Source organism: Barbus barbus, assembly GCF_936440315.1.
Source record: "Barbus barbus genome assembly, chromosome: 4".
NCBI classification, from domain to species: domain Eukaryota; kingdom Metazoa; phylum Chordata; class Actinopteri; order Cypriniformes; family Cyprinidae; genus Barbus; species Barbus barbus.
The window spans coordinates 18,989,429-19,013,450 of NC_136732.1; the positions used below are offsets into that span (position 1 = coordinate 18,989,429).

General features: G+C 40.1%; 1 protein-coding gene across 2 annotated transcripts in view; it reads right to left on the bottom strand.

The window, feature by feature from the left end:
* The window catches only part of LOC306868710 (protein sidekick-1-like), a 377,664-nt gene that overhangs the window by 45,995 nt on the left and 307,647 nt on the right, over window positions 1-24,022 (bottom strand). For both annotated transcript variants that reach the window (XM_079415005.1, XM_079415004.1), the window contains exons 24-28: window positions 17,820-17,970; window positions 15,683-15,920; window positions 13,857-13,972; window positions 11,180-11,369; window positions 5,178-5,276 (exon numbers count right to left, since the gene is read on the bottom strand). In XM_079415005.1, coding sequence (XP_079271131.1) covers window positions 5,178-5,276; window positions 11,180-11,369; window positions 13,857-13,972; window positions 15,683-15,920; window positions 17,820-17,970 — 794 coding nt within the window. The remainder of the gene's footprint in view (window positions 1-5,177; window positions 5,277-11,179; window positions 11,370-13,856; window positions 13,973-15,682; window positions 15,921-17,819; window positions 17,971-24,022) is intronic.

The window sequence follows — 24,022 nt, forward strand, 5'->3', positions numbered from 1 at the left end:
ACGTTATGTATATGACAGTGTTCTGCATTTGAGCTGCGTGCGTTGAAGATGACCAGTAGAGTGAAGCATTTGATAGCAGGTTTTTAATCAATGGGATTTAAATAATAATTTAATAAATAATCTCATATAGAATTCGCTTCGTTATTTATACAACATAACGTTAATATTACGACTTTCTAGGCTATCTGCACAAAATGCCCCGAATGCATGAACGTGTCTGCGCGGCTCTGAATGAACTCCTTTTGTGGATGCGTTCTTCATGCAACGTACAGAAACACGGCAACACACAGCGTTTTATTACAATAGGGTTCTCTTTATAATGTTATGTACTGTCTATGACAGTCCCAGTCATAGTTATTAATATTCTGCATTGTTGCTTGTCCTGCTCGTGCTGCGCGCTGAAGATAATTACCATATAGTACTACAATGAAGCGCTTTACTGCAGCGTAACTCAACCAAATGCATCTTATATTACGAGGTAAATAATATATACACGATATATAAACCGGCTGAAATATTTTGCGATCACTTATACCCTCCCTACCTGATCGAAAAATCCAGTCTTTCACTCTGCCTTGTTAAAGATTTAAATCCTTGCTCCCAAGATGCTCCTCTGTCGGTCATGGATTATGGAAAGTGAAACTTAAATCTATAGAGGTGGTTGGATTTATTCACGCACGTTAAAAATATTAATTAAAAGCTTCTTTCTTTTCAGATTCTTATTTACAATATTATCTTAATAGGATGTATATTAACTTATTTGGAGAAAACAGGTAGTTCTATGTGAAATCAGACATTTGAGCACCCCCGCATAGCCAAATTGGCATGATCATAACACCCCGCGAATATTTGATTATGAGATTGGGAGTCGAATCAGCCTCCTCCTATCGAAGCACTGAATCTTTGACTATTCAGGGTCACCCCTACTATAGGTACTCAAGATTAACATGACATTGGGTGAAACTGTGTGTGTTCTGCTCCCTTTAATTGCCATTATTAGAATTATTCAGTTTTAAACTAAAGACCAATTCTGTAGGTGAAAAACACAGAAGTGCTGTGGTCTGCTGAGTGTCCATCTGCATCGTGTCCGAGGGAATGACACGTGTTGCAAACCGCCAGCAAAACAAATGATAACATTATCGGGAAACATGTTGAAAATGGAATGTGTGGGCAGAGCTTGGCCGTGGGAGAGACGGAACATTATTCAACCGTCTATTTATCTTTCGGGATGCTTGCACTGCATGCTGGCCCCCTTGGGCTGTGCAAAACGAAATTAGGCCATCCCACATTGTGAATCTGCAGCACTTGGGGGCTGCCATTTCATCCTAATGTCCACTTCAGCCATGAGGGGCAGTGGAAAATCACATACATTCATCCCCAAACACACACACACACACCCACACACCCTCTCTTCCCAGTTACTTCCATGTCAGTGTCTATATTTCTAGAGATACAGAGAGTACTGTGGGCAAAAGCAGCCCGTTTGTGTGGCTCCGACGAGCTTTGACCCGTGCATTGTTTATTAGGGCTTTGCTTTTGGGAAAGGGTTTCCACTGTGAGGGCATCGGCCCATGTGATTGGTTAGGTCACAACCCCACAAACTCCTGCAGCTCTATTTTCCTCATTTCCTCATCCAGTGATTACTGGTCCTGCAGTGGCTAGCAAAAACACTCACAAGGGCAGTGCCTCGGCAGAAAGGGCAGGAAAGCCCAGCGCTCCGCCACTGAATCTCAGCAAGCGGCGTTCTCATCAACACTGACTTTTAACGCATCTCCTTTCTTTGAGATGCCTCTTTTTATTTTGGATATTATAAAAGCCATTTGTCCAGTTAAAATGTTCTGTATTTATTTCCATTTTTTCAGTATTAAAAAAAACTTAATGACAAGATAATGTGTGCAATTTTTGTGTCATTAACATCACAAAAAAAAAGAAGAAAAAAAAACATTGAATCTTGGCTTTCTCACTAAAAGTGGCATTCAATGCATTTCCTTTTTTCAAGATGTTTATTTTTATTTTGGACATTATGAAAGCCATTTGTTTAATTAAAATGTTCTGTATTTTTGCAAAATAGACGAAGTAGACAGAAAATAATGTATATTGATAATAAAATAAATATTAAAAATATTTTTCAAAAAAGTTTAACATAACTACAGTTTTTTTTTGATAATGACACAAAAATTACACACACACACGAATTTAAACAACAACAAAAACAGTCACTGAATCTCAGTAAGCGGCATTCTCATCAACATCTGCTTTCAATGCATTTCCTTTCTTCAAGATGCAACAAATTAGAGGCATGTCGAGAAATCTCGTTTCTCTCTTTGAAAGAGCTCTCTCTGTGACTTCAATCTAAATAACCAGCATCTCTTGATCTGTCAAAGTATGACATGGAAACAGAGTGCGAAATAGCACAATGTATGCGGCATGTTCGTCTGAGAGCGCTGCGGTGTTGAAGTAATTAACCAGGTTACACACATCTGAGCTCCGGTTTGATTTGCATGTCATTTTCCGCACAGTTCCTCTGTCAGACCCTTCTGTTTTTTGTGTTTGAGTGAGGCGGTTGGAGTCAGATTAAGCGCAACTATTCGATCTGCTGCAAAATCCAAAGCAAACTCCCATTCCCAGCCACGGACTTTAACGGTCAGGTTTGCTGACGCTTCTGGGAACACACAACACAGTTTTCAGCGGCTTTGAAAACGGGATTACATTTAGGCTTTGCTGTAAACAAAAGTCTCTGCTGAAAATCCAGCATAAGCTGGTAGCTGTTTTTTTTTGGAACATGGTAGCTGGTTTCTAAATGGTCTAAACTTGCATTAGCTGGTGCAAGATGGAAGACGAAAGGTTCTCAAAGTGAGTGGCACATTGTGGAGAGAGACTTCCATAATTAACTTAAACTGCACGCCTCCACACACACAGAAAAAGGTTGTCTGCTTTACCATTTCTTGGCTGATATGAGGTCAATGCATCCTCTTAAGAGCACATTCAAGGACTGTTTCCGTATATTTAAAGTTAATTAGTAACCCCAGCGGCGTATATAAAGTAGACTCTGGAGCATAGCTCAAACAGTATTCATTATACATACAAATAACAGATTGGTCATTTGATTTATTTTTCCAATGGTGCATTAAGACATGAGATATTTACTCTAAAGCTCACTCAATATGAAAGAAATAAAGGAATAGTTCACCCAGACTCAGGCCATCCATGTAGATGACTATACAGTATAATAAATATACTGCGCTGACAAGAGATGTGAGAACATGCGAGATGCATTATTTTGATTGAATATGACTCAAATTCTGGACTTATTTGCAGACAAAGCAAGCATATAAATTTAGAAGACTTTGTAGAAAACTACACACAAAAACTACACACAGTTCTTGCAATCACCATGTTGTGTTCCATTTTCTTTCTTTTTTTCCAGCAAAATACACAAACTATGTAAGACTATTTTTTCCCCAAAAGCTTTCAAGATAACTGATATTTTAACTTAACTATGACGAACTAAAGTTTTGCCATTAACATCACCAAATAATGATCTTTTGTTGGCCAGATATGATGGACGATATTTTCCAACAAACAAAGCAATGTTTTGATAGCACCACAGAGACACAGTTAACACTTTTTGGGGGGACAACAGCTAATGACCAGCTAATCACTGGCTTAGAGCAGCTACAAACCAGCTCCCATGTTCCAGAAAACACAGCTAGCATCTTAAACTGCATTTTCCAACAGGGATTTACAAGACTTCTGGGTAAACCGTCATGCTGTGCCACATTCCAGACTAAAATGAAGCGTGCATATGCTTTCAATCTCATTTTTTTACAATATACATACAGTAACAAAGTCCCAATTTTCATCATCAAAATGGTTAAACTGGCCTCGTTTTATTCAAAATTAATGCTTTGTGAATAGGATTCTATCAACAAATGTGTTTGGATCTAATCTTTGCATCGCTGAGATTGTGTGTATTTTTCTCCGGTGTGATTTGCAAAGGCAGCATGATTTGGCAGGCGGCTATTCTGAGCTTCATTCACTTGAGGTGATAGTCAGACTAATCTCATTAAAACGCAGGGATTTTCTCCTCTTCGGCTCCTTCTTCCCGTATGAGGAATTAGTCTCAGGTACACGGTGACATGGTTTCTTTCACAGAGCGGAGGAAAGAAACAGGCTCTGATCTGAGCCAGATACTGGCAGTCCAATGCATTTCACGCTCTCATGTAGGCCAGATCAAGTACTGAGGATGTGAGGTGAAGTAAATAAAAGCAGCTTTGCACTTGCATCCAGGCTACATGGGTCAGCCGAGACCATTCTCATGAGAAGAATGGCATTATATTTTAAAAAATGCACAAAAACAGCACAAGAATTATTCAACTGAATCAGTCAAACGGACTTAGCAAATCAGACTGAATACATACATAGGATTAGTCTGAATCATGGACTAAATTAGTCTGACAAATCACTTCCTAGGTGAATGTTCTTGGATTATTTGCTCACAGAATCGTCGAAAAAAGGGGTTTAAAATTGTATCTTTTGTCGCTGAAGAAGTACCCTTAAAAAGACATTTGTACCTTTTTTACCCCTTTTAGGTACATATTAGTAACTTATGGGTATTACTACTCTAAGGTACTAATATGTACCTATTAGAGGTAACAAAGGTACAAATATGTCCTTTTAAGGGTACTGCTCCAGCGACAAGCTGTCGTACCCCAAAAGGTACAATTTTAAACCCCTTTTTTTCTGTTTTTGGAATTATTTGATTAACAGAATTTTCAAGAAAACAACATCAATTCTTACTGACACCAGAACAGTAGTGGGTAACACTTTAGAATATGGAACACATATTCACTATTCTTGAACAAACTCCTAATTTGCTGCTTATTAATAGTAAGTTAAATTTCGGTATGGGGTGGATTAAGGGATCTAAAATATGGTCATGCAGAACAAGGCATTAATATGTGCTTTATTAGTACTAATAAACAGCTAATATGCTAGGCATATACATGCTAATAAGCAACTAGTTAATAGTGAGAATTGGTTCTTAAAATAAAGTGTTACTCAGTAGTGTAATAACACGATAACAATATGTTGTGAAAAAAGGCAAAATCTCAGTTTGTTCTACATTTAATTTCTTCAGTGTATCATGGAAGGAATTGACCTATTATTTCTCTTACCCATAATTATGCCATTGGGGTCCACAGGGGGCTGCCAGACCACCCTCACTTCTGTCAGACGCACCTCTGGGAACACAAGTCTCATAGGTGGTCCGGGAACTATTGAAGGGGAAAAGGAGAGGTGAAAGATGAGATTTTATCATTACATGACTCCTGCAGCAATTACAACACCTATATACCTTATAGAACTCTAAAGCTTTCTCTTGAATTACAGCCGAATCACAAGACCAAATCAGAGAGCATTACTAGAGGTTATTTAGCTTTCAAAGCAGCAGCAGCCCTCCAAGACAGCCTCTGAAATGGTATTTACGTCAGGATAAGGTCATTATAAAAAAAATCTGGTTTGAAAAGGACAACAACAACAAAAAATGTAACATTCATAAGAAGACAAAAACATAAGGGATGAGGAGAAAAAGAGACCGTTATGACAGCACTCAAACTGTGGCAGTTTTAATGAACATATTACAGATTACATCTCGTCAGATAAAGTCAGCTGTTTTTAGCGGTTGACTTTTTTTCAGGTGTAAGAGTGAATGCTCACGTTCCATCCATCTGTGCACAGAAATACTGTTCTTTGATCCACTTTACTATAAGAATCAGAATCAGGGTCTTTTGACAATATACAAAAAGTACAACGAAATTATGTGCAATCCTATTTCAGTGCAATGATTATATATATTGTGACGAGTCGGCTGCCTCCCCCCTGTTCATCATCACCACCCCGTGACGTATTCGCCGCCCTTCACCAGGCTCCCGACGGGAGTGGGCGTGTGAGAGAGGAGGGGCGCTGAACACGCAGGGCTGGCGGCGTGTGATGAGGCGCACATGACGTGAATAGAGCCTCATCACCGCCGCTGTTTAAACGCCGAGCGCGCCTCTCCTCGAGAGACCAGTCTCTTCCCCCGTGCATGCACGCTGGTGTCCTCGTGGGTCCAGGAAGGGAGCGTTGAGGGATTTCCTGCCGCCGCCAGAGACGCGAGCCGCCGGACCCGCAGTCCAGATGACGCCGCACTCGTGAGTCCCCCAGAAGTGCCGCGGCCAGCAGAGGACGAAGCCGCGAGCTGAAGCCGCCGCCCCTCGCGCCCCGGACCAGGAGGGGAGCGCGTGCGGCCACCGGACTCCGCCCCTTACCTGGACCCTTCCCTCCTGAACACTGCCCTCCTTCACAAGCCCCGCAGCACAACGAGGACACCAGATCCCTGTTTATTTTGGACACTTTTCCCCCTTTGGACACTTTATTTTTAATATTTTGTTTAATAAAAACCTCTCCGAGGCCTGACGCCACACCCACTGTGTCTGTCGTTTGCTCCTCCCGCCACAGTGGTGGAGAATGCGGGCAGGCGGCGCTAGACAGCGCAGTTGGGCAACATCTGATGACGTCATCCCCTCTCGCTCGCAAAAAGCCGTGGAACCCGCACGGGGACAGAGGAACGACGGGGACAGCCTCCCAGCCACCAAAGGGGTAAGTGACGTTCTTTCTATTGGTTATTTACCCTGTGGCTGGTTGAGGCTGACAACTAATACCCGGTTTCTCTGTCCCGGTTCTGGCGCGGTGCGAGAGGGAGAGTTGCCCGGAGAGGAATCCCTGCCCCGCCCACTCCGACCGCTGGAGCCTGGTTGAGGAAGGTAGCACTCCCGCGTGGGCGGCGACCCTAGGACGGGGATGTCGCTTGGGGGGGGGGATGTGACGAGTCCGCTGCCTCCCCCCTGTCCATCATCACCACCCCGTCCCGTATTCGCCGCCCTTCACCAGGCTCCCGACGGGAGTGGGTGTGTGAGAGAGGAGGGGCGCTGAACACCCAGGGCTGGCGGCGTGTGATGAGGCGCACCTGATGTGAATAGAGCCTCATCACCGCCGCTGTTTAAACGCCGAGCGCGCCTCTCCTCGAGAGAGACCGGTCTCTTCCCCCGTGCATGCACGCTGGTGTCCTCGTGGGTCCAGGAAGGGAGCGTTGAGGGATCTCCTGCCGCCGCCAGAGACGCGAGCCGCCGGACCCGCAGTCCAGATGACGCCGCACTCTTGATACGGCCGACGGGCCAGGATGCCGGGCCGTAGAGTCCCCCAGAAGTGCCGCGGCCAGCAGAGGACGAAGCCGCGAGCTGAAGCCGCCGCCCCTCGCGCCCCGGACCAGGAGGGGAGCGCGTGCGGCCACCGGACTCCGCCCCTTACCTGGACCCTTCCCTCCTGAACACTGCCCTCCTTCACAAGCCCCGCAGCACAACGAGGACACCAGATCCCTGTTTATTTTGGACACTTTTCCCCCTTTGGACACTTTATTTTAATATTTTGTCTCCGAGGCTTGACGCCACACCCACTGTGTCTGTCGTTTGCTCCTCCCGCCACAATATATATATATATATATATATAAAAGAGTAAATGCAGAGTTTCAGAATAATAATTAATACCAAAAATAATGTGAAGTCTGAATGAATAATTAGAGTGTTGCGTTAGTGGTTAGTTGCATGTTGCCACTGTATTCTGAGAGGTTACCAGGGTGTTTTAGGTGCTTGTCACGGTGTTGCTATGTGGCTGCAAAGAAGTTCTGAGTAGTTGTCAGCATATTACTACAGTGTGTAGTTGCTAGGATATTGCGGGTGTTTGCCAGGGATTTGTTAGAACGTTGTAAGTGGTTGTCAAGGTGTTGCTATGCTATTGCAAAAGTGTTCTGAGAGGTTAACACAATGTTACAGTGTTATGCGTGGTTGCCAGATTTTTGCTATTGTATGTCATTTCTTAAGATGTTCTAAGTGGTTGTTAGCACATTACTGCAGAATGCAATTGCTAGAGTTTTGTGGGTGGTTTCCAGGGTGTTGTCATGTGGTTGCTAAGGTGCTCTGAGTAGTTCTGGAAATTACTCTACAAGCCATGCAATTTGAAGTTACATGCCAAAGTCTACTTAGTGTGTGTGGTTTGTTAATTCAAATCTGCTCTAGCAAACAGTATTAATGATTAGCTGTCTACCAGCGAGCTGCAAAATCTGGTCGTTCTCCCCTTAGACTTTGTCTTCTTGTCCTTGACCAGAGTATTTAGAGCCATGCTGGTCCATGAGTGCTGCCACATGGCACACTTTCTCACTCTACCCCTCCTAATGCGGGCCATCACTGAGTCACATGCTCCTCTAGATGAGCAGAGCTCTATCATTGTACGTTAAGACTGAAGGGAAACATTGCCAAGGGGCGATCTGCTGCCTACAGAAGGAGACCAATGATGACTGGAGGATGTAATGACTGTTGCGCCCTACTCTGAAGGACATAGTGTGCCACCGGTGCTAAAAGAGGGCTCTGCTAAAGGCCTTGATTAAGGGGGATGTTTCCTTTCCCTGCTGGTGCGTCTCACCGCTAAACATACACACTTTCCCCTCTCTCCAAGGCATCTGTGACAGGCCTATACATCCACTAACAGGACACCTGTGGAGCGACAGATAACATGGAGGGAATCCAATAACGGTGGTGAGCCAGTGCTGTGCCTGAGATAAACACACACACATAAGCAGGAAACGATACTGCTGCTGTGATGTACGTGAATCGCTGTGCTGTACAAATGCGGAACAAACACAATCAACGTTGTGCCGTCTCTCGACCGCGTTCTTATTTCTCTCTGGATTCCCCCAGTCGATGCGGTCGGTTAGGCGGATTCTATGTTTCATTTCCTGGACATTAAGGAACTTATAAATCGAACACATCTGACAGCGATTTGATTTGTATTGCTTTTTGCAGTTATAGTGTGTGGGACTGTAGGGACACATGTCCACAAAAAGAAGCTCTTACAGTAGAGCGTGCTTTTCCCAAGATGCCTCTTTCTCTTACCAATGTATTGCTAACATTCATCATCCTGCTAGCAGCCCTCCAGCCAGGCTTATATGGAGATTACATGCACATGAGGAGTCTTTTAACTACTTATGATGCGCGGCTCATGACTCGAGTGCATTTACTCGGCATGAACCTACAATTAGAAAATCCGTTTATTAATTACTTCTTTAAGCGAGTCACTAATAAACGCACTTTCCTGCCAATCTTTTCAGAGACGTGCAAACGCTAACGACTTTAAAGCATGCTAATCTAATCGCAGTGGAAAAAAGAAACGTCCAATTTGCTGCTTGCTTTGCTGATATGGCTCTGATTAAATCCAATTACAGGATGTTTAGGTTTGCAGACAAAAGCCAGAATGATCACTCGCGTCCGAGGGAAACAGGATGGACGGCCCGTAGCATCTCCAACCCCCTGCGTACGGCGTCCGGGGCCTGGATAAAATGCTGCTGTACCATCAGTCCTTAATGAGGTCTGTTCTGGAGGGGAATTTAAAAGGCAAACACACAGATAATTGCTGCCAAGGTCGAGTGAGCACAGACGGGGGGGGGGGGGGGGGGGGGGACATGCTGCCTGGGCTCTGCACTTCCATCATAAAAGTGCGGCGGTGAAATGGCCCGAGCTCTCCGCGTCTGTCAAGGGGGAGCTTCATTCACAGCCACGTTTAAAAGAGTCCTGTTATCTCTTATTCAGAGAGCAGCACAGAGCTGACCGCGGGCGTGCAGACTCCATTAATGTGACTCTGTAACCGACTGGATTAAGGGCTGACCCCTGTATTTCACATAGTGGGCTTCTTTAAATGGCTCTCATAAGCCGGGGGAAAAGGCTTCTATCGCTATCCCCCATGATGTCCTCTCTTGTGATAAGATTGAGTTTGTGTAACAATATAAACTGCACAATGTGACATATATTCAGTAATAGTGTTGTTTTAGCTTATGACTTAATATTTACATTAACAGTACCATATAAACAAATGACATAATCCAGACATGCGAACATATCCAGACTAATATATTTACAGCATTTGCACCTTGAGATGATAGATTGATAGAACTAAACCAAACTTAACCAAAGAATAAAATAAAAACTAAACTAAAATAATAGTAGAAATGGTAAAGGCCGCTGGGACAGTGTTCTAAAGATTCAAAGTCTTAAAAAAGACAGTGAGCAAATCAACTAATAGAACACAAAGGCACAGAATGTACACTAAAAACAAATGAAGCATCAAAGGCTATAGAGGACTTTCAAAAAAGTGTCTGAAAGAGCTTAAGACTAAATGCCATTTCATCGTTTTTATTCTATAAAATCCAAGGCCACATCAATCTGTGCACTCTTCGTGCGCAGAGAAAATGCCCATTACTCATGACAGCCCATAAACTTACACTGCTTGGTCAAGGAGTGTGCACATAAAACAGTTACAGCATTAAAGGGATACTTCATCCAAAAATGAAAATTTGGTAATTATTCATCCTTATGGGTTTCAAACCCGTAACACAAATTAAATACTGTATTTGGAATATTCTTAAGGTGGGCTTTTTTAAAACAATGAGAGTTCAGTGATGTTTTAGCTACATGAATTATACACAGACAAAAAACACCTTAAGTACTACCACCATAAAAGTCTTCTGAGGCCACGCAATTTTTATGAGGAACAAACCAACATTAAGTCATTAATAAACTTCCCCAGCTATTTCCTGAGAACTCTTGACAGTTGAACCTATATTTGTGAAAGAATCAGTCCAATTTGTGAACCAACTGGTTTATTGAAAAGAACAGGGTCAAAAATGAATTCATTGATTTTGATTCTCAAGTTCAACTCACTGACTCAAGTATTTTTGCTGAGGAAAGATTATCAGACATTAATGATTTATATTTCAATCTGTTCCTCACACAAAGCTTTTGTGTGGCATCAGAAGACTTTAAATACTGCGCAAAAATTGATTACTTTTAAGATGCTCTTTGGTGTTTTTTTGTTGTTGTTTTTGCAGCCTGATGAACAGACGAGGTGACTATGAACTGTTGTTGATGAGCTGCATAAAAATTATTTTGTTCCAAAAAAAAAAAAAAAAAAGCGTACAGTTTTGGAATGACATGAAAGTGTGTAAATAATGACAGAATTTTTGGAGAACTATTCCTTTAAACTCTGTGTGGTCATTAAATGAAATCTTAGTGGTGAAACATGAAAGTTTGCTCACCATCATCCTTGGTCCTCTCCAAGACTAGGGGGCTGCTGAGCTGCCCATCTCCAATTCGTGTGAAAGCCAAAACTTGGATTTCATACTGAACGTATTTACGCAGGTTCCTTAGTAAGACAGATTGTGTCAGGTTACCTTTAACCATGTTCACCTGTCCCTCCGAATCGGAGTCTTTCTCTTTGTACATAACCTGAAAGAAAAAGTATATTAAGCACAATTACAGTTCACATCACTGTTGTGTGATTTTGCTGATTGTGACTGACTTTAATTCAAGATCAAATTAAATACAAACACACACACACACACACACACACACACACACAGGGATAGCTGTTAGTAAGGCTGAATGGCATGAGGTTTGTTCCTCTGGGTCCATTGTTCAGCAGGCTGCTGTTTATTTTTCTTTCTTGTCATAAAGCCTCCTGCCTAAATTACTGCTGACTTTAAACCAGAGAGGCTTTTCTGAACATATGGGTGCACATCTGGATCTAACTGCAAATATTTGTCTTTCCGCATGGGTCAGACTTTCAATTAATTCATTAATAAACCTTTTCATTACTTAAAATAAAAATGAAACGTTTCTGGAACAAACATGAACTGCTTTATAGGGCTTCTAAGAGAAAAAGAAAAGTGCATAAAATGTTCAAAGGATAATATCAAACTTAAATAAAAATCCTTGATTTTCCGCTTGATTTTTCATCATATGGCCCCATATTTCAACACTGAAAAATATTTTTCACATCTTTTCACATTAAGTGAAAAACTTAACTGAGAAACTAATATGTAACTATTACAAAATGTTCAAACACTCACTGATGTTCCAGAAGGAAACATGATGCATTAAGAGCCACGGGTTTAAACTTTTGAACAGAATGAAGATAAGTATTTTTATTTTTATTTTGCCTTAATATCATATTTGTTCATTTAGTACTGCCCTTCAGAAGCTACAGAAGACACATGTTTCCCAGAAGACAAAACAAGTTCAATTTACCCTCATCTACAAATTCAAAAAGTTTTCACCTTAATGCATTGTTTTTCCTTCTGGAGCATCAGTGAAAGTTGAAACTTTTTGTAATAGTTGTAAGTCTTTCAGCTGTCCTCAGTGTGAAAATATGGATCTCAAAATCATAGTCATTTTTGGAAAGGATTCAAATTAGGGATGTACATTTTTGATCATTCCCATAATCTATCGTTGTTCAAATTAAAGATCAATTTATCGATTAATTGTTAACCTTAATGCTGCAAAATGCATCTATTGCAGTGGCATATAGTCACTGGCATGACAGGATGTGCAAATCAGAGATGTTCTCAAGTCTTTAACTTGGGAGTCTGAGTCAAGTCTGAAATCTTTTACCTGGAGTCCGAGTCAAATTTGACATCTTTATCGCTGTGAGTCAAGTCTCGAGTCTTTGGTCACGAGACCGAGTCGTGTCTCAAGTCATTAAATAATGGCTCGCTAAAAAAAATCCCATTCAGAATCCTCATTGAAATCCTCCTTTTTACAAAGCTGTTTTATATTGTATAGACAAAATATATGATCTATGATCTGCTTTGTAAAAAAAGAGGTATTAAAATGTAAGGTTATTTTACATCCAGCCTGTTACTTATGTTTTAATCCATTACCATGTTCAAAGCAGTTTTTTCTGTAATCAAATTCTATAATAAGAGTCTGATCTATGACACATAAGGAAAGATGTGACGCATATATTACAAAACCATACAAATAAAGTATTTCTTTATGATATAAGTCAGGGGTATTCAATTAAAGTTCCAAGAGGTGTGGCCTCTATATTTTCTTCCAGGCAGAGGTCCGGACAAAAAAACAAAACAAAACACATTTTTACATGTAGCCTATAGTATTTTTACATTTAGATAAATGCGAGGCCATGTGACAGAAAAATAACTATATTGTTTTCTGATGAGTTTTTGTAAAAGTAACCTATAAGTAGTTAAAATAACCATGTCATCCACGCTGGCACGCGTCCTGAGAGAGAGAGATAGAGCTGATAGGGCTTAAATAAAGCACATTTGGCTTCAGATAAAAATACTAGACGATATAGCGCTGAAAAATATTTACAGTAAACGTCTCTGAGCACTTGTTATATGATCCGCTCCGCTTTTTGGACACGCTGCTCACTTAAAATGGTGCTGCTGTTATGGCTTGCGGTCCGGATGGATGCCGGGGTGTGGATGCACTTATCCAGGTTAATACTAAATAAAATATAACATGCATTTTGTATGATCCCTCTTATTTTGGTAAAATAATTTAATAAATTAATAAATAATGTATGTGTGTGTGTGTGTATATATATATATATATATATTGCATTGATTCATTTTAAGAAAAGTATAGTACAGCTGCAAAGTGTAGTTATTATAGGAAATGTTTGGTTTCAATGAAGAATAAAAACAATGTCTCCCCTCCTCAAGAGAAAAAAACATCAAATCTTTCATGTCATTTCATCATACAGAACTGTGTAAGGGGTTGATCTTACATGAGAAAACCCTTTATTCACTTCTGAGACACTTTTTATATTGAGCCAAGGGCTCCTTCAGCAAACATTGTTTCAGAGTACCTCAGGACATCAGTCTGAGGTCATTTTCATTTGTGTGAAATCACAACGAATAAAAAAAAAGACAAATCAACAATGCAGAAGCTATTCTCACGAGTAACCACCTTGTATCCGAGGATGTTGCCGTTCTGCTCGTGCTCAGGAACCGGGCCCCAGGTTACTAGGATGCGACTGGAGCTCATGGCCTCCGCCGTCACATTTTCCGGAGCCTCTGATGGCACTACGCAAACAGAGAAAGACAAATCACACTCCCTTATCGCACTGTGCCTTAACACACGGCCCCGAGTACTGAGCAAACTCACAAGGATTAGTCACCTCTCCAATGTCATAAAGGAAAAAAGAAAGCAAACAGCATAACCGTGTGAGCAGCAAACTAGAGTATGAGCATGAGGAGACAGTGAACAGACCACTAAAAGACATCAAACCTTTAACACCAGGCCTCATATCACACAGCACAGCCAGCCCAGAACGTCTCTACGTGTGGGCTATTAGTCACACAATTATATAATGACTACCTCCACAGACAATCTTCATTTTCTGATTACGGTCATCCAAGTGCAGCCTTCCAAAGAAATTTTTATATTGATGTGTGCAATTTCTGATCCACTAGTCTAGTGGCACCAAATGGAATTGCAATCTGTTTGAGTGGGACAACTAGGTTAGGCATAACAACATTGACTCATTTATTAACTGGATAGGTTTGTGGTGAGATAACCTGATCATCCAAACCCTGGAAGATAGTGTTTAAAACTTGTTTTTACTTGTCATACTAAGGGTTATGAATTTAAGCTCCTCAAATATTGTGGCTTGTTTAGAGGAGGCTGACTATTACTTTAAGTAAGTAAGTAAGTTAAGTAAGCCTTAAGTGGCCTTAAGTAAGTTTCCTAGTGGAAATATAATTAAATTGGGGAAGAAAAAAACTGATTTAGTAGTTTCACTAATTTTCAAAAGTTGGGGGTTGTTGAGATTTTTTATGTTTTTAACAGGTCTCTTATGCTCACCAAGATGCTCACTAATCAAAAATGCAGTAAAACAATAAAAATATGACATTTTTAAATGGACTTTATTCCTGTGATGCTGAATTGTCAGCATCATTACTCCAGTCTTAAGTATCACATGATGCTTTAAAAAATCATTCTAATATGCTGATTTGCTCCATTTCTTATCATCAATGTTGAAAACTGTTGTGTTGTTTAATATTTGTGTGGAAACTGTGATATATTTATTTTCAGGATTCTCTGATGAATAGAAAGTTCGAAAGAACAGCATTTATTTGAAATAGTAATCTTTTGTAACATTATAAATGTCTTTACTGTCACTTTTGATCAATTGAATGTTGCCTCATTTAATAAAATTATTAATTTCTTTGGGCTCTTTAGACCTGGGCTAGCAACCGCCCAAGAGCTACTGCATAGCACTGCCCTACAAAGAAACCACAAAACCCAAGCAGTGTGGTGCTGTCTTTTGCATGCGTAAACATCATTCTCATTGTTTACAAAAATGTAAAAATTACAATTACAATTCAGTCTGATATCACCAGTGACACAGAAATAACACACTTCACCTTTAAATAGCATAATTTTGAAGTTTACGCTGTAGCCATTTGGGGCCATAAATCTTTCTTTCTTGAGTGTATCTTGCAGGGAGCAACGGTAAAGATAAGTAGCAACACCAGGCAGCCAATCACCTGGCTTCTTATCTGCAGTGTAGGCATGCATTCAGAGCAGCTCTCGAGTCAGACAAAGTAAGTGTGCTGTGAGGGGCTGTTATGGTGATCACATAAAGGAAATAAAATTTCAATCTGTGAACTACCCATTTACATTTGAGAACATGATTATCCTGAGAATGGAAATTTCAAGATGCTCCCTCTGCATCACTACGTTCCATGGGGCTCATCAACCCATATTAGTATCCGACTGGGTGTCCTCACCTGACTCGCGTGTGCGTCCCTTCACAGGCTCACTCCAGGGTCCGGGGCCTATGAAATTAAAGGCCTGGATCTGCAGCTGATATTCGGTCCATTCCTCCAGACCCTCCAGGGTGATCTCTCTCTCCAGCCTGTCGTTCACCAATCGTGTGCTGGCCTCACCCCGCAGGTCTGCTCGCAACACTCTGACCCTGTAGCCCACGCTCTCCGGGTTTCCATTGTACTCGGTCTCTGGCAGTGGCTGCGGGGAAACATCACTCTTGTTATGAGTCAACAGAATTACTGACAGAGATGTTCCTTCAAATAGAGTGTTTTCATTTCATCAGCGGTAATGAAGATGAGGAAAAAAATATACATTTTAATGAACACATGCAGTAGGCAGTAAATGACAAAAAAAGAAAAAAACAGACTGCAAGACATTAATAATGAACTAACAATGTCTTTTGCAGTGGAAAAATCTGGAAAAATTGAAATAATTCAATACTGAACCACTTATATAAGATTATCTGTATTCATGAAGGTAATGATACACCTTCTGACACATGGTGGCGCGAATGAAGAGTTTTCACAAGATTTTTGGTTTTAGCAACAAATCTTTTATATATTCATACATATTTCAATTAATGAATGTTTATGTTGTTATGGTAATTTTATATTACACTGCCAGTCAAAAGTTTGGGGTCTGAAATTTTTGTTTAATTAATCATTTTATTCAATGAGAACACATTAATTTGTAAAGAGACAGTGAAGACATTTATTAAGATTTCTATTTCAAACAAATGCTGTTTCTTGAACATTTTAGTCATTAAAGAATCCTGAAAAAAAAAAAAAAATTAAAATAAAAAAACAGCACACCTTTTTTCAACATTGATAATAATCATAAATGTTTCAAATCAGCATATTAGAATGATTTCTGAACGATCATGTGACACTGAAGACTGGAGTAATGCTGCTGAATAGAAAACTGTTATTTTAATTAAAAATAATAAGAAACCCTTCACAAAATTACTGTTTTACTGTATTTTTGATAAACTATATGCAGCCTCCAATACAGACCCCAAACTTGTTGTATGTTGTATACTGTTGTACAGTATGTTTTATAACATACAACAGTAGTGTATGCTATACAATTTTGAACACTGACACTTTATCATTATGAGCAGAATCGTCAACCTTTAAAATATTATTTTCCTTGACTAAAATTATATGCCCTTCAGGGTAAAATGGACTAAAGATAAAGAACATGACGAAACACAGACTAAATTTATAAAACTTTCATTAGACAAAACCAAAGAAAAGTGTAAAAAGAAACAGTGCGGCCTCTATAACACGTCTCAGCAGAGTCCTGAACATTGCTAAAGCAAGCATGCTGAGCTCAGACAAATCTAATTAAATATACATGCTACTATAAATCTCATATTTATAGTTAATACGCATATTTAATAATGCTACATCATTGACACGCCCCCCCCCCAAAAAATCAACTGACTGATTTTGATTGGGTGCCAAAAGGTAAGTGAGATGTCACAAACTGGCAAAACATCAGCTCTCATGTGCTTTTAATTTGACAGGTAAAGAGCTTCAATTTGAGAAACTCAATTTAGGTAGTAGCTCTTACATGTCAGCAGTCTTTATATCAGGTGAAAATCAATAGATATCTAAAAACACCCTGCTTTCAACATCCTAGCTTGTATTCATGTGTGATACAAGATAATGACAGCCTGTCAGTCAGAACGCTAGGACTGAAAGTTACAATGCAATAGCTTCCTTGAATCATTTTTTTATTATAACCTCTGTGAAAGAAACAAAAAATGAATTATTGAATGAACTCAACTGAATCTAATACACTTGGCTTACTTCATATTTCTCACAGATAATACGAATCTGCTGAATTATATCAATTAATCTTTGAAATGTCTTATATAATAGCAACAATTTGATTGATAAAAATCACAGACATGTTAATGAAACACTTCACTTGATGAGTATAGTTTTACTCTACAGCCCTCTGGAGCAAACAGAGGTTAAATTGATTACTGAGGGACACGATGATACTGCAACAATGAATAGTGATAAATTCCCTTATGGAGGTTTGAACTTACAATCTACACCATAGATTTTTAATAACAATGGCACTTACCACCCAGCGTAGCCAGAGGCTGGTCTCACTGGCTGTGCGCACTGTCACACTGCTGGGTGCCTTGTCTGGAGGAGCCTGCAGGGTTTGAATCATACGGGACGGCACGCTCACCGGACTCGGGCCCACGATATTCACCTGACGCATTCGGAACCTGTAACCACCAAGTTAATCAGTCACTTCGTTAAAACTTAACACTGGTCAGACTTCCCAGTGGGAAAGTATATGGCAGTAGAGTTTGTGAGGAACCCTGTGTGGGGCATGTTCTTGCTGCAGTTCACTTTATAATTGCACCAATTACCATGAAATCAAAGTTTATCAGCGAGTAGAACAAATGGAGAGGCTGCGACAACATCCATAAGATCTGACATAAATTGCAGGGTAGAGAAAAACACGGAGGCAAGCAGTTCATCATGAAGCTCATAGATGATTCGAGCTGTCTGAAACTAACGGATGAAGTCAGACATTAAACCTGTTTAGATAACAGCAATATCTTCATATTCACCAAATGAAATTGACGATTATTGACGTGCCATAAATAAGACAATATTAAAATTAAGCAGTTTAAATGTGACAAATGTATTGTACGGTACATAGGTACAACTTTACAAAATATAACTTTTATATGGTGAATAGTATATATCAGGGGTGGCGAATGTCGGTCCTGGAGAGCCGCAGCCCTGCAGAGTGTTGTTTCAACCCTAATCAAACACACCTGAACAAGCTAACCAAGGTCTGAACGGTTACTAGGAAGCTACAGGCAGGTGAGTTTTAATTAGGGTTGGAGTTGAACTCTGCAGGGCTGCGGTTCTCCAGGACTGGAGTTCATTATTTTTCTAATAATTCAATGGACCGGAGTCAATTATTCCGCTTATACTACGGTTACCACACCTCAAGACATTGATCAGATGATATATTTCAAGGCATTCGTCCGGTTTATCTACTTAAATCGCTATTGTGAGTAGGATTATTTCTTCTGCATCTCATCTCAAAGCGTTATTTTAAACTTAGTAAGAGAGGTTTGAAACATTGATAGCAGACTAATGCAGTTAATACAGTTAATAACTAAGTTATGAGAGAGAGAGAGATTAACGTTACTTCTGTGAGTCTGTGCGTCTCTCAGTAACTTTAGTGTTCGGCAGCAATGTCTCTATAGTGAAACTTTAAGTTCATTTTCTTCACGAACAGCGCCGTTGTTGTTACATCGCTTGTGAGAAGTCATGTAGTTTTTAAGTTGTTAAATTGTGTTACTGATAAAATTGTCAAGAGTAGCGCTAACAACATTAGCACTTACGTTAACGTGTGTGCAAACTGTCTGTGAGGGAGAGAGAGCGGGAGACATAAGAGTAATTTTTTATCCTTTTGTTTACTATATTTATTTGTTTGGCCAGTGTAGTTGTGGGTTTTAGGTTCTTTTGCTGTAAGGACCTCAAAAAAACTCAAATAATTTGGCGAAGTGATATGGTCATGTAACACGGTCAAGACCTGCCTGGAACTACGTTCGTCATGCGTTTCCCTGAAAATAACTGCACACCTTAGAACGTTCTTCAGCCAATCAGATTCAAGCATTCAACGGCCCCGTAGTATAACCAAAGACTATTTGGTATAGCTAAATAAATATATATAGACTGTTTCAACGGCAACAACACAGGGCTGGGCGATAAATCGATTTTATCGATTAACTCGAATGTGTAGTTTATGTCGACTTGTTTGAATGAAAATCGTTTTTTCTAAAAAAGAAAAGAAAAAAAAAAGACGTGTACTACAAAACTCCAATAAATACGAGATAGGAGATAAATATCAATACTTTCTCTGCAGTTATATCATTAGGTACTCATAATTGCAGGCATCAGGGAGCCGCTATTATGCATGGCATTGAAAGTGCTTTTGAATGCAAGATGGCTTTTTAGTTTCACTTTCAAGATTGGCGATCGCACGTACTCTGTTTTTACTATGGAGCGGCAGCGGCCTACTTGCCACACATTTTACAAGATCAGATGTTCGTCATGGTGCTCAGGATCTGCAAATCATTCGTCATCGTCCTCGGTCATCTCTCCTTACTCTATGTCAGGGGTTCTCAAAGTCTACATTCAAAGGTCCAAATCTGAATTTTCATCAGTGTCAAAGGTCCGGAACAATTGGTTATTACAAAACGTGTTTTTAATAAACATACATAACATATAACAAATAAACACTCATTTAAAAAAAAAGGTTCCCTTTGCATTCAAAATACTTTAATAACAAGTGCAAAAGTGGCAAAACAATTAATTTAAGTGTCAGCAGTAGAAGTCGACCTATAATGTTTTTTTCTCTGGCCAATGCCAATATTTAGAAATCAGGGCAGCCTATGGGCGATACATGATGCTGATTTTTTGGGCCGATTTTCTCTTTTTTTCCCTTTATATCAAAAGAGAGTTTGCGTAAATGGTTATTGCAGGGCACAAGATAGTAATAGTAGTAGTAGTAGCCTAATTCGTAGTAATAATACATGGCTCAAAACTTAAGCACCTTCTCAAAACAGTTCTGAAGCATGCTTTTTTGTTTATGTTTGCTGACAGACACCAGTGTTTCCCGCAGACTAACAAATGCAAGTTGATTCTCTGCCAGCAGGAGGCGCTGTTGGAGCGTGATGTATAGCTGTTTCCCCGGTAACGACTGTAATCAAATAAGCGCTACTTTATCAGCCATTACAGGAAAGACCAAATGAAAATTGGCATCAAAGCTTTTCTGAAGAAAACGGACGGTTCTTTTAAAAGATACATTCATATAAAAACACCCGCGCAGCATTTTATTTTTGAAACGCGCAGTGCTCAGTTTATTCAACGAAGTATAAGCCTTTTGTAAAATCTATTTGTAGCGGTCAGTTTTGATATTGTGACAAGCCGCCACAAATAAATGTATACACTGGACACTGCTATAAGACAAATTGCCATAATATAAGTGATAGCAAAACAAAACAAAAAAAATATAAATATTAGCGGTGAAATGTCGCCCGATTACGTCAAACGTCATACGCTCACTGGATGTCATGATGACAACAAATGTCATGAAGAAAAAGTTTCAATATCTCGCCTGCAATTTCGGACCTTCTCCAAAAAGACATAAAAAAATAAGAATAAATAAACAAAAGATTTACATAACGTGCGTTTATCAAAGTAGGAAATATAATTAGTGTTCTTGAAATATGAAATAGAAGCGGGTCCGGATTGAATTCCCTCCGGGTCCGGATCCGGACCGGAGTCCGAACTTTGAGAAGCACTGCTCTATGTCGTAGGCGAAGTGAAATGTTATGTTCTGTAATGCAGTGTTTCCCATACATTGATTTATTTGTGGCGGCCTGCCACAATATCAAAACTGACCGCCACAAATAGATTTTATTTTATTTTTTTCAAAAAGCTTTGACTTCGTTGAATAAGCAAGCGCTGCACGTTTCAGAATCGAATCACAGTGCGGGTGTCTTTATATCACTGCATTTCACTGAAGGAAACAGACTGTCTTCAGAAAATTACTAACGGATTACTATTACAGGCGGGCTATTTGCACTTAATGTAAATAGACACTCCGTAAAGTTAGAACTTGTTTTGAACAATTTCTCTGTCATCTGCAGATTGATTTTAAGTAGGGGGGAAAAAAAACGATTTAAATCGTAAATCGGATTTTTTTTTTTTCAGGCAATATCGCCCAGCCCTACAACAACATAAACAAATGTTGGACGGGGAAGTCGTGGCCTAATGGTTAGAGAGTCGGACTCGTAATCCAAAGGTTGCGGGTTCGAGTCTCGGGCCGGCAGGGATTGTAGGTGGGGGAGTGAATGTACAGCGCTCTCTCCACCCTCAATACCACGACTGAGGTGCCCTTGAGCACCCCCAACTGCTCCCCGGGCGTCGCAGCATAAATGGCTGCCCACTGCTCCGGGTGTATGTTCACGGTGTGTGTGTGTTCACTGCTGTGTGTGTGCACGTTGGATGGGTTAAATGCAGAGCACGAATTCCGAGTATGGGTCACCATACTTGGCAGTATGTATGTCACTTCACTTCAAATGTTACTGCGCATGCTTTTGTGGCCCTAACTTAACTTCCGGTAGAAATCCAAATAGAATCAGTAACAACAGCTAAGTCCCTCTAGAGGTGATTATTTTTTGATAACAAGCAAAATATGTTTGCTGCATAAATCAGACGGACTTATTAAAAATGCAAATTCATTCTCTGCCAGCAGGAGGCGCTTTAAAGGTCCCTTGAAATGCTTTGAAACACGCAGCGTTATTCTGTGTTGATGTCATTTTAACTGAAACAGGAAGACAGGGCGGGACATATCAAGCAGCCCCGTCCCCTTTTATAATAGCCAATAGCGTTCGTTTATATCACAGCTTGGGCTAAAACCGTTCAGAGCCATTGAGCTCCGTAAAGCCGCATTTGACAGGGTATAACAGCCACAATCTCATCCATATTGCTATAAAATATAGCATTCTGTGTAGAATTCAAATAGGTCCGATTCGTTTTGTGGTCTGCGCCGACTCGCGCATGTGATCCGCTCTGTACTATCGTGTCTCTGGACCGGAGCAGAGTGTGTGTGCAGTGCGGTGGTTAGTGTGACAATTCGAAACCAGACTTTAGTTTTTCCTCAATAGAAAGCATATTTTCGCTGTCTGAATTGTTCCCTGTCCCCTATAGTGCACTACATGCCATTCTCCGTACAGAAAATACTAATTCTGTGAACAAGTGACCTATTTCAGCCAGGCCTTCAGCGTCTATTTATAGTGTAGCGGATGGGTGCTTCGAATTCTAGAGAGCATTTGATTGGACAGAAAGTTTGATGAGAAGTTGATGTACGATGTGACGTCAAAAAAATCGTTGAGCCGTTTTGGTGGAAGTGACGAACTGCAAGCTTTGAATGCTTTTATCTTCTAAATGCGAATTTTGTCACTGTTTTGGCGCACACTGGCATACAGATCAACTGAAGACTAACATATTATACTTAACAGCCAAAAAACTAAAATTTTGATTTCATGAAACCTTTAAAGCTGGAGAACTAGAGGTTTCCTCGGTAACGGCTGTTGGGCTGTACACAAAGCAGCGCTGAGCTTACAAACACTGCTTTATCAGGCATATAACATGCAAGATGAAATGAAAATGACATCGAACATTTTCTAAAGACAATAAACACCCACGCCCCGTTTTGATTTTTTAAACGTGCATTACATGCTCATGTTTATTCAGCGAAGCCTTTAGGAAAATCAGTCAGTTTTGATATCGTGGCGGGTCGCCACAAATAAATAAATACATAAATGTATGGGAAACACATCCCACAGCACAACATCCTGAGCCCAACCTCATTACTCATCACTTTAACTGCATTTGTAGCCGGCGCCACGAGTGAGACCGATAAACAAACACAGACCGGAAGTTAACTTCGGGCCAGGTGCGTGCGCCCGATGAGACCATCTATATATTCATTGAGAAATGTGCAAAAAATTTTGGGTATTTATGAATTGTGCTTTGCATTTGTGAATCTTGTGCATACGTAGTTTGCATATTTTTGTGAATATGGATTAGTTTACAGTGAACTGATGTTTTCAAATATATAAAGTTTTTTAGTGAAAGTGAATTGGCATATTTGTAAATTACATTTTGCAAATATATACATTTTGATACTATTTTAGCTCTAGTTTCTATTATTTCTTTTGGCAGAAACAACACCAAACAGGTTGGCATCTATGTTTACATCCACAAGATGCCATATATGGTTATCACTATGTCAACCATCGCAAGTTCTAGAGTGATTTTTCACTGTGTTGTATTCTGTACACACACAGAGCGATCATTCAGATGCGACCGTCACTCGCAGAACTTGCAGGGTAGTGAATTCTGAAGTCCATGCATAAAATAAAGTGTTTTCTGTGTGTAAATAGATTTCATGCACACACTATATCTCAGCAATTCTGTAGCAAATCTAGGTTCAGTTGTCTTTTTTTTTTAGCATAAGACAAAGATGTCAAGATCAGAAAGAACAAGAAAGAAGAAAGGAATGAATTAACGGCATCCTCAGGGAAAGAAGCAGAAAATAACAAGATCAGAGGCATAAAAAAAGAAGCGAAAACATTGCCATAGTGTGCTGACTTGAACTGTGAACCGTTCGATTTGTTTATGCAGGCACACAATCATAATCTGATTAAGGTTTATACGCGTATTCAGTAATGCAACTGTAAT